The sequence below is a fragment of the Megascapheus bottae genome, unplaced genomic scaffold (assembly GCF_031878675.1).
Source record: "Megascapheus bottae isolate mThoBot1 unplaced genomic scaffold, mThoBot2.hap1 HAP1_SCAFFOLD_37, whole genome shotgun sequence".
NCBI lineage: Eukaryota > Metazoa > Chordata > Mammalia > Rodentia > Geomyidae > Megascapheus > Megascapheus bottae.
In genome coordinates, this window is record NW_028327804.1 from 4258057 (window position 1) to 4270109 (window position 12053).

The window sequence follows — 12053 nt, forward strand, 5'->3', positions numbered from 1 at the left end:
TGGGATGGGTGTGGGAATGAGATAGGCTGTGGATGAGACATTTCCATTGAGAAGCCAGGTGTGGCACTCAGTTCTCTGTGGTGTCTGCCCCTCTGCTTACACTGAGTACTGTCTCTGTGATTCATCCATCACATAAGGGAATGGGAAAATGTTAACTGACCCAGACCTGGAGATTCAGGTCCCCACTGTTTGAGGTCTAGGGTCTTGTGTGTGTCTTGAGAGAAGTTCCTTCAGTAAGCTGACCCCTCTCTAAAGCCACCAGACCCAGAGTGCTGCAATTAGTACCAGTGGCAGCTCCCAGTTGAAGTGGATGGACCAGGACAAGGGTGGCCGTGAGATGAGCAGCACAAACACCACTGCAGTGCAGTCAGACAGCAATGTGCAGTCAGCTCCCTCCTCAAGCTCCTACCCAGAGCTCATCACGAGCATCTCACAAACATCCTCAGGAGACCCGAAAAAGGTGACTTCCTGTCTTGCCCATAGTCCTGCTTTCCACTGCCTGAGAGGAAAGCCCTAGACCTGGTTGGAAACCTGGACTTCTCCTGATGTTGCTGCATCCACAGGTCCAGGGATCCTCCTCCCTGTCCACTGGGGTGACCACCTTGGCCTCTGCCAGCCAATCCTCACCCACAGACACCAGCGCAATGGACACCAATTCAGGCAACACTCACAGTGGCACCTCAGGGCAGAGTAGTGACAGCTCATCCATGCCTCCCCATCTCAGGCTGGGAGACTCGTGTGTCATCAGGGTGGTGCTGCCTGTGGAAAACAGACGTCTATGCAAAAGCATTGAGGTGAGTTGGGCGGCTGCATTTCCTTCTGCTCTTCTGACCTACAAAAGAGGGAGGGAAAATTATGCCCAGTCTCCAGGCAAGAATAGATCCTCAGGCAGGGTCAGTGAGGAGACCCGAGAGGAAGAATGCGGACAAAGATTGGGGAAAGCCTAGGCTCTGGAGGGCATAGTTTAGATACTTCACTTTCCCCAGGAAACAACCTAAAGGCTGGTGTTTGATCACAAGATTAGTAGTGAATGAACACGATTGCCAGTTGAGACTGTTTACTGTCTCAGAGACAATCCTCGCACATTACTTAGTAGGCTCTTCTGACAATCACATCTGGGTTGGAGGACAGCGAGACATAGGGATCCTATGTTCTGGGAAGATGAGGAATGTCTAAGGCAGGGTGCTGCAGATGATGGAGCTAAAAGATCTGCTCACAAGTAAACTCCTCACAGGAGAGAGAGATGTCTGCTCTTCTAGCTACTCAACTGGGCAGATGACATTCAGAGCCCCTCCTTCCTCATGCTGGGTCTGGTGTCTGCATCTGGTTCAGTCCTATCACCAACAGGAAGGAGAATGGGTGTCATGAGCAGTCATCTGGGGAGGCAACGACTTCCTCTCTCCTGGACTCTCAGTGTTAGGGGAGTTGATCAAGGGTCCACGTGGTGTCGTTCATTACTGCATCCTCCAACTCACCCCAGACCTGGCTAGGAGCAGGCACTGGGCACTTGGCTGGCTCCTCCCTTGCCTGGGGTTTCTGGAGTTTATTGTGTATTCCACTAAATCTCAGGGGCCCAAAACTGGAAAGCAGATCCAGGAACAGCTGGTAAACTCTACTAAGAATACTAAATAACCAACTTCAATGCATGGACTCCTTTTCAGGAAGGAAGGGTTAAAACACACGCATGACACCCCATGGCATTCCTCATGTTTAACACTAAGATGGTTCCATAGAAGCCCTGGATACTGACTTCAGGGAGGGACCCCTGGGACCCAGTCCTCAGGACCTGTTTCCTGATCCAACCCAGGTGACCAACCAGGAGAAGACCCGAGACGTCATCGTGAAAGCTATGAAGAAATTCCAGGTGCGTGGATACAAGCCAGAAGACTTAGAGCTGGTGCAAATCATCACACAGGATCAAAGTGAGTCCTAAACCAATAGCTAGGACAGGCACATAAGTAGGTGGGCAGGGACCCAGGAGTTTGGACTGGTGGTAGAGAGCTCGTCTAGAATGCAAGAACACCAGGGTTCAATTCCTTGGAAATATATGCATAGGCAAAAAATAAAAGTCAGAAGTGGTGCTGTTAGAACTCTAGCCTTCAGAAATCCCCAAGGCAGTACTCAGGCCCTAACATCAGAACCTTAGGTCTAGCAAAAAAAAGAAGAAGTTTGGCAGCAGAGAGTGTCCTCACCCACCCACCCACCCACCAACCCCTCCATCAGGGTATGGCAGCATAAGGGCAGCCTTAGACCCCAGGCCCAAGCCGGCCCTGGTTGCTGCACAGTTATTGCCCTCATGGACATGCTTGTTCTTGCCCTGTCTGAGGAGGAAGTAGCCGGTGCAGAGACCATCCGTGAGGACTGGAGAGAATACAGCTCATAGGACAGAATGGCTGGCTTGCTCACCAGAACGGACTTTGTCATTCTCCAATGTGAACACATGGCTTGAGAAAATACCTGACACTTGAGTGTCACTCAGTTGTAAAGTGTGTGCCGAGAGTTCCTGAGACCCTTGCATTGTTACCACACCATTAAAACTATGCCTTCAAACACCACTTACCCTATATCATGGACTAATGCAAGCCCTGAAAGAGCTATTGAGAACTCATGGGCAACTTCCCAATATTCTCTACCTATGTGTTTTTCTTCCAAATGGGTTAGAAGCCAGGTGCCTAGGACTCAGCCTACAAACCCAGTTCATTAGGAGGCTCAACTGAGGCTCTAGGTTGGAGGCCAGCCTGGGTTAGAAGTCTGTGATTCTCTTTCTTCTTATCAACCACAGTAAAGCAGGAAAAATCATATGGCGCCAGTGGCACAACACTTATCTTGAACAACCAGGTCAGAACACTTCTGTTCTAATCATTAAAGCTACCCTGTGATACTTTGTTCTTCAAAACAGATCTTCCTCTACCAGATCACTGAAGAGTCTTTGCACGTCATTAGATTGCTATCTTTGGTTGAGAAGAAATACTGTGGTGTGTGGAATACTTGTTCAACTCTGCTAGCCTGGATTTAGCTGGAGATGACATGTAAAATGAGTGCTTATGGCTTTGCTCCAATAACAATGTATTTGCAACAATAATAATAAAACAAGGTTGTGGGTAGATTTGGTCTATAGGCCATTGTTTTATACTGTTGACCTAGATAGGAGTTTTCTAAGTAGAAGTCCACTCAACACTTCTTTCTTTTCCTTAGTTAAAAACAATTCTTACTTTTATCTGGGTCACTGTATAACTAGATATAGCTAAACTCTGATCAATGAAGTGGGAATATTTAGTGACAAATTCTGGAAAAAGATTTAAGAGAGAACAGGCAGGATAGATAAGGCCTTTGCCATCTTCCTATCTGGCTGCCTGTAACCCTGATCTGATGGTCGTGATGACGAGGGTGATCACCAATAGGAACGGTAATTAAGAACCCAAAGGGAGGCCACCCCTCTCGTGACCCTTTCATTCCCTGCAATATGCTCCTCATCTACCCTGAGACAAGCTGGCCAACAGATATCCCAACTGGAGCCAAAAGAAAGCAAAAAAAAAAGAAAGGGAAGGCAAGCAATTTCCTTCCAAGGACTTGTCGCAGAGGTTGTGAACATTTCGATGACATTCTGTTGGAGGAAACGTAGTCACCTGGTCACATCTAGCTTCAGGAGAGGCTGAAATATTGGCACAGGCTGGGAAGCCATGTGCCCACCTAGTTCTAATGCTAGAATGAAGAATTAATGATGCTTAAAAAAAAAGAATTAGGGATGTTTAAATTTTATTTCCACACAAGGGACACACACACACACACACACACACACACACACACACACACACACACATCAGGTCAAATCCGATATGCAATGAAAACAGCTCTGTCTACTACCATTTTACAACATAGCTGTGCAAACAATTTTAAAGATCCATGCTTGCTCCACAAAAGAGTATCTTAGTCAAAATACATACGTGTCCATTCGAAAAGGTCCCTGCCCCTGCTATGCAGCTCTTCTGTCATTAGAGAAACACAGAGTCTATGGATAGTAATAAACTGGATGTTTAGAAATGGAGAAAATAGAAAATCTACTCTTAAGTGTAGCTGTGACCTAATATTTGAGCTCCAACTAATATGATATAAATTGATCAAATGTCAAAGGAAATATGAGAACCCCTGGGTGCCTGAAAGTTTGGTTTAAAAAAATCCTCTCATCTGTCTTTATTACTCCCTTTGACCAACATATCAATGACACCTTAGTAGAGGATATAGGATAAACAGAGCCAAACATGCATGAACTGGGAAAAATGAAGACACGAGAAAAGCCACTTAGAGCATTTAATAGACAATACAAAGTAAGGCAGGCACCAGTGGCTCACACATGTAATCCTTGCTAAGCAGGAAGCTGTGATATGAGCACTGCAGTTCGAAGCCAGCCAAGGATAAGGAAAGCCTATGAGACTCTGTTTCATGCCTTCTGCCCCCAACACCATTTTTTCTATTCTCTTGGCATCCCCCTGACTTCGTGGAAATGGCTTACTCTTGTTTGTGCTCATTCATGCCCTGTCTCGTCTTTATAATTTTACTGGCTGCCCTTTCCCCAGAGGGCATCCAGAAACTGGCTGGCCTTTGGCATCTGTTCAGCTGAAATTCAGCTGAGAACTTTCCAGATGCAGCATTACCACTATCCTCTCTAGAAAGCTGTCATTTGGTGCTGGCAACACCTCAGGTCAGCTGTCCTGTGGCCTGCTTCTCAGCCGTTCCAATTTACTGGAGAACCACAAACAGTAAAATGAAGCCAGGAATCACTTCATCCCTTGCAGAACAGGTATTGGTCACCAGTGGCCTCTGATCAGGATCTCAGATGCTCCAAGCATTGAATTGCAAGGACCCAGTGTAGTCTAACCCTTAACGTGAGGGCAGTGAGAGGACACTGCGCTGCAAACCAGCAGAAGGCAGAGCCAGGTGCAGAAATCCTGGGAGCTTCAGTACTTACTTACAGGTACTTATTTACCTTACTGCAATGCAATGAATCCTCTAGATGAAGTAAGTGGCCTACTGCTCAGTTGTCCTCTAGCTTCATTAGCCTTTACAACCCCATTCTCCTGTTCCATGAGAGATGTCAAATCAATGTTATTAACTGAAACTCTAAATGTCCAGTATATATAAATACACTGAAGTCAAGAATGTGGTGTAACTAAATTTGTATGTCTGCTGAGAAATGTGATCCACATTCCTTTACCTCTGATAGCCCTGTTTTCTGGTGACCTCTCAACCTCAAACCAGGGTATAATTCCCTGCAGCCTCTGAAAGCTTCCTGTTCCATAACTCATTCTCACCTGGAGAAGAGGGCTGAGGAGCTCATTTCTAATGTGGTTAATAACAAGTCTTAATCCAGGCACACTGGTGTCTCATGCCTGGAATTCTTCCTCCTCAGGAGTCTGAGATCTGAGAAGCAGGATTCAAAGTCAGTCTGGACAGAAAAGTTCATGAGAATCTTAGCTCCAATGGAAAACCCAGGAGAACCATGACATGAGAAAGGGTATCAATATTTGTGAAGTAATGTACCTTCTATCTGGAGAATATAATGTAACCCTTCTATTAATTACAATAAAAATATATGGAAAAAAAACAGGAGAAGAGGACTGCCTTAGTTGTTAGGACACTAGCCTTTGGGTGAAAAAAAAACTAAGGAAAACTGTTCTGACCCTGAGTAAGCCCCAAGATTGCCACATACACACACCCCAAAATAGTAATAATTCCTTATATGTCATCATTAAAATGATGCTTCCAACAACTGCAAGTCATCCAGTGATGGACATTCTCATGAGACAAGAAAGGACCCACCACCACTTAGTTTACCACACTGCTAAGGGTCACCAAGAAACACATTTGTACCCCCTCTCTGAAGGCCTGAGACTGGAAAGACCATTAGCATTCACCAGTGACTAATGTGAGGAACACACACACATACACACAGATTTAATTCTGGCCTCTTTCATAATGGTGGAAGAGCTGCTCTGCCATCTCTGTAACTACAGGGATTTTCCAGGAAGAACCAGATAATAGAGTTCACCCACAGAGCTCACAAAGCTATCCTGGCTGCACAGCTTTGCAACTGAAAATGCTACAATCTCATCCCCAGGGTCTCCAATTTCCTGCTCCTCCCACGCTAGTCTTCCACCCACCACCACTCACATACCATACCATCTCACACTCCACAGGTTCCCGTCTCAGTAAATAGGCTTGAACTATCAAAGGGAATTCAAGATGGGCAGGTACAGGAAATTTGAGTCATGTTGGAGTGATACCCTTTTGTTAACATGGCTACCTGTATCAAGTCAGTGGCAGAGCATCCAGAATACCCTTGATTTGGTCTGCAGAGGCCAGCAATATTATTGCAGAAGGATCAACCCTCAACTACATGGAAATCTTTCTGAAATGTTTCTAAGAAAAAGGTAAGCTGAATGACAGGGATGTTCTGATGCATCTCTCTTTCATGGTACTATGTATTGTAGGTCATTAGGGGAAAGTGTTTCCTTCATTCATTCATTTATAAAGTGTGAGCAAGGAATGACATCATCCCAGTTGTAAGGAAATGGAAAGACTTGGAAAAAAATCATATTAAGTGAAGTAACCCAGACCCAAAGAAAAATGAGCTCCATGGTTTCCCTCAGTTGTAACAATTAGATAGGCCAAAGACTTAAAGAGAGTCTTCTCTGAAGAAGAAACAAAAATGGCCTAGAGACACATGAAGAAATGCTCGACATCTCTGATCATAAAAGAAATGCAAATCAAAACATCTCTAAGATTCCACCTCACTCCAGTTAGAATGGCCAGGATCAAGAAAACTAATAACAGCAGATGCTGGAGGGAATATGGCCAGGAGGGATCACTACTACACTGTTGGTGGGAGTGGAAAGCAGTATGGCAGTTCCTCAACAGACTAAACATAGAGCTCCCCTATAACCCAGCAATCCCACCACTTGGCATTTACCCAACCATCCAGAAACAAGGGCAAACTAAATCCAATAGCACAATGATGTTCATTGCAGCAGTATTTACCGTACCAAAGCTATGGAACCAACCCAGATATCCCTCAGTTGAGTGGCTCAACAAGATGTGGTATTTATACACAATGGAATCCTATGCTGCTGTCAGAAAGAACGACATCACCCCATTTGTAAGGAAATGGAAAGACTTAGAAAAAAATCCTATTAAGTGAAGTAAGCCAGACACCAAGGAACATAGCCCCAATAGTCTCCCTCCTTTGTCATAATCAGTAGAAACCTTGGGCTCTCCTCGCAGAGATTTAAAATAGAACAAAATCTAGAGACATTAGGCCAAATCTATATTGGAGAAAAGGATTGTATAACATTGGCATTACTCCTGATGAAACATAACGCGATTGGCACACGACACTGTGCCTGGGCCCAGGACCACAGTGCACATATGACATAACAGGGCAAATAAGCCACACTCTGCAGTCTCTGGAGACATGGGTGCCAGTGTGAGGTGTGTGTCACTGATTCTCACAGTGTACCCCTCTGTAGAGAATGTTGGTTGTGGGGGAGACTGGGCCTGTGTAGGGACATAGGAAGTATCTGTCATTTTCTTTTAATTTTACTGTGAACTTAAAACTACTCCAAAGTATTAAATTCTGATCTGGGCACCAATGGCTCCTGCCTCTCATCCTAAACTACTCAGGAGCCTGAGATCTGAGGATTCAAGGTCAAAGCCAGCCCACGCAGAAAAGTCCATAAAACTCTTATCTCCTGTTAAGAAGCAAAAACCCAGAAGTGAAGCTGTGGATCAAGTGGTAGCAGGCCAACCTGTGGGACCAACTGAGTGGCCCTGGCTGGGACAGGCAGGTAGGAGGAGGCTGGGTAGCCTTGCATTAGGCAGGTGAGGTGCGCTGCCTACTGGATGGTAATGAATAAGGTACTATGGAACTAGCACTGGAGAAATAAACACCTTTATGCATCTCAGCTTATCTGTATCATTATTGTGCTCCCTACACAGCCTTAAGCAAAAATGCTAGTGGACATGCCAACACCCTGAGTTCAAGCTCCACTACCAGCGTACACATGCATGTGCACACACACACACACACACACACACACACACACACACACACACGTGAGATATCCCTCTGTACATGACCTTAATAATAACAATAAAAAATGTTTAAAAGCCAAATGAAATCTCTAGCCCTGAGTTTAAGCCCTAGTACCAGAATGAAGTAGTAAGATAATCAAGCTCTTTGAATAAACTCAAACCATCTTTGTGGCCTGACAGTAGGCCCAAACTTCTTAAGCAACACTAAAGTAACAACCATTAAAAAAAAGAAGGAATGGGGGTGGGTGGAGTTAAACGGGGACCAAGACATGAGAAAGGGTATCCATGTCTGTGAAGTAATGCACCTTCTATCTGGTGAATATAAGCTAACCCTTCCATTAATTGTAATAAAAATATGAAAAAAGAAAGAAAAAGACAACAATCATTCATTATATGGCTTTTGTTACAATATCCTGGAGGTCCTTTCAATTAGCTTCACATTATATTGCCTTATGTATCAAGATTTTGCTCTATTGCTAGTAGAGCCCAAGGTTTCTACTGATTATGACGAATATGGGAAACCATTGAGCCTAAGTTCCTTTGAGTCTAGCTTACTTCACTTAATATGATTTTTTTCTAAGTCTTTCCATCTGCATTTCTGAAACTCTAACACCATACAGTCATTTGCTTCCTTCTGAAACATATCCCTTGAAGGAAGATGTATATCTTCCTTGTGCTGATATACACTTTCATAAAATTTAAGTAATGACAACTTATTTTTCACAGAATTTCCTAACAATCAATGTCAAATGTCAAATGTAAGGCTGGATTTATTGGTCTAAAAGCATTCTGCTCTAGAAAACTAAAAATGGACAAAAGTAAAAAAAAATTACTCCCGTGATGCCAAAATGCCGTGTTGATATATTGACCAGTTTTCTGAAAAACAGGGTATTTGACAACACAACAGTATTTATTTTATTTTTCACTTACATTTAAAGTAAGTAAACCTAGTGTCTACTCTCAAAATAGTCAAAGAATTATCATCCTAAAAGAACCCAGAACTTTATTGCAAATATCTTTTCTGAAATTCTCTAATTATTATACATTTGCAAGTGAGTACATAGCATTTTCAAGGCAATTATACACACTAAATGGTATATAAAAATTAAGATTAAATAAACCTAACCCTACCTGTTGTTACTGTATGCATTTATTTGAAATAGGGAAGAAAGGGGGATAAAGAAGATGACTTGGAGGGGGTTGGGGAGCAAAAGAGGGAGAAAAGCATGAGAAGAGGTATCAAAATTCAAAAAGTAATATACCCACTACCTGCTGGGCGTAACTGTAACCCCTCAATACATTACCCCACCCCAACCATTTTTTGACCATTTTTTTTGTTTTTGCACCACCACTTCTCTTAAACAAGAAGTAACTCACATTTGAAAATTTTCAAACTTTGAACATTAAATAAGAAGTAACCTAAATAAAAAGTCATTCCTGGAAGTTCCTTTAAATAAGTTGGGTGCCGGTGGCTCAAGTTTGTAATCCTAGCTTCATGGTTTGAAGGTAGGAAAGTCTTTGAGATTCTTTTATTTCATTACTTGAAATAATTTTAATAATGGTCAATTTAACAAACACAGGTAATATTATATCCCATATGCCTATATATACTTTATATACTACATTATATTGAAAGCCAACCATTTTTTTTAAGTCTACCCCTAAGGCAAAGTAAAGCCCCACCAAAGTTCTAAATCCAATCACCAAACACTTAGTTCTTAATCCAAGTATCTTATATACATTACACACATTCTTTAAAGAAATCTTCCACCTAAAATAAAGCCCAGATACAGAAAAGCACACATAAGAGGTATTCGGCTTAATGCATTACACAAAGGCCAACTCCACTGGACCACAACTAGGTTAAAAAACAAACGGTGGAAAAACAAAAACACCCTGCCACTTCAGACACAAAATAGCAATCACAGCCTTCTCCTTCCTAACCTATCTTTTAATGAAATAAGTTTCCTGCAGATTTTTTTTTCTTAATGTAGTCTTGCCACCCAAGTTTGCATTCCAAGACAGCAAATATTTAACTTATAAAGGCATAATTTCATTGAAATTGTATCTCTTAACAGACAGATGTATATTCCTAGACAGCAAATCTTAACAATGCTTTTCAAAATGTTTTACTAGGCTTCTTTCTTAACTGGACTAATAAGGGATGTCCACGGAACTGATTGACTAGATTAAGACCTAAATATATTTGTGTGGGTTTTTTTTTTGCTAGGGCTTGAATTCAGGGCAAGGTCTCACTTGGCTTTTTCACTCAAGAGTAGTGTTCTACCTTTTGAACCATTCCTCCACTTCTTGCTTTTACTGGTTAACTGGAGATAAGAGTCTGCTCAGAATTTCCTGCCTTGGCTGGCTTTGAACTCTGATCCTCAGGTCTCATCCTTCTGACTAGCTAGGACCAAAGGCTTACACCACCAGTGCCCAACGTAAGAGCTAATTATATTTTTAAGGAAAAAAATTACTCATATAAAAATATGTATAACTTAAGATCCACGAAAATGAACCATGAATAAACAAGTTGGATTGGTAGTAAGTATCTTATTCAGTCACTGCTTTTCTTTTAGTATATTTATTCTTTTACTACTACATATAATAAGATACAAATTCATTTATATAAACACTGATTTTTTTTTCAGTTTCAGGATTCCTGAACTAGACATTTTCCCCCAACAATGTATTAATATTACATATACTCTAACCATAAGACAAATTCCACCTATCCCAGGAAGACAGATAAAAGCTGTAATTTCACTTTTGGTCAAACAGAAAAGAGTCAATTTTGTGGTTTATGAAGGCAGCAAAACTAACTGGAAAATTAAGGTTATTATAACATTACGGTAGTTATAACTAAGTACATATTTTAGGAGCCCTTTCATCTTTTATCCTTGAAACATGTATATGAACAGTCTTGTGTTTAAGATTGCGACCAAAAGCAATTGGTGGGGGTTTTATTTTTTTTCTAAATTTAGGACCCTCTGTGTCCTCAACAAACATATCAATTTTTCACTGAGGTTCAGCTAGTGTCTAAAAATTCTGATAAAACTAAATGTTGATGTGGCAGGGTTCGCACATAATTTTTTTTTAAATTGGCCTTGGTGAAATGTAACTTTGTCTCAAAGTATAATGTAGGAATATATGTGAAGAACAGAACAACCCTGGCTTCTAGTTCAAGACATTCCTTTATTACCTATTCCATTCAAAATGTTTCCTGTCTGCTGTGTGCCAAGGCACTGTGTTGGTTGATATCCTAGATTTAATACGTATTTTCTTGCAAATGCAGTCACATGCACACATTTAGCAATATTTTCCTAAGTGTGTAATTTAACTCTTAGGAAGTGAATGGTATAAACACTTTGAGCACAACCATGCACGTATATACGACCACGGCATACATTCTTGAAATTACCTATGACAACCTCCCCCATCAGCAGACAAACTAAATGGCATGAATGTGCTAGCTTCAGTGCTACTAGAAGACTTTTCACTGAGCAACTTACAAGGTGACCAGCCTGCACGTCATTCCATGACTGGTTCCATGAATTGTGCAGAAAATAACCCAGGCTGAACTGCGCCGCGTCCCACTCCACTCACAAAAGAAAAACTAAAGCAATCCCTCCAAACCAGACACGATTTTCCAGGAGCTCCTTAAAACAACTCTGCCCAATAAAGCAAAAGCTGGAAGCAATTACCAAGAAGAAAACAAACACACACACACACACACACACACTTTTAAAAGAAAATTTCCTTGAGCCCATGTGGACCAAAACCGAACGCAAGGGGAGGCGGCGGAGCGGCCAGGTGCCGCACGAGTGGCCGGGGAAGGGTGGATCTCCCCACCCCCCAGGCAAAACAAAGGAAAACTTTACACAGGTTGCAAACCCGGGGCCGCCCAGAGCTCTCCCCCCACCCCCGCTCGTCCCTGCGCCCAGGTCCTCCCAGCCCGGCTCAGC

General features: G+C 42.5%; 1 protein-coding gene across 4 annotated transcripts in view; it reads left to right on the forward strand.

Annotated features, from left to right (window-relative positions):
• The window catches only part of LOC150039184 (uncharacterized), a 36273-nt gene that overhangs the window by 1262 nt on the left and 22958 nt on the right, over nucleotides 1-12053 (forward strand). For all 4 annotated transcript variants that reach the window (XM_090327985.1, XM_090327986.1, XM_090327983.1 and 1 more), the window contains 3 exons: nucleotides 256-460; nucleotides 564-794; nucleotides 1808-1922. In XM_090327985.1, the coding sequence (XP_090184111.1) occupies nucleotides 311-460; nucleotides 564-794; nucleotides 1808-1922 (496 nt within the window). In that variant the 5' untranslated portion in view covers nucleotides 256-310. The remainder of the gene's footprint in view (nucleotides 1-255; nucleotides 461-563; nucleotides 795-1807; nucleotides 1923-12053) is intronic.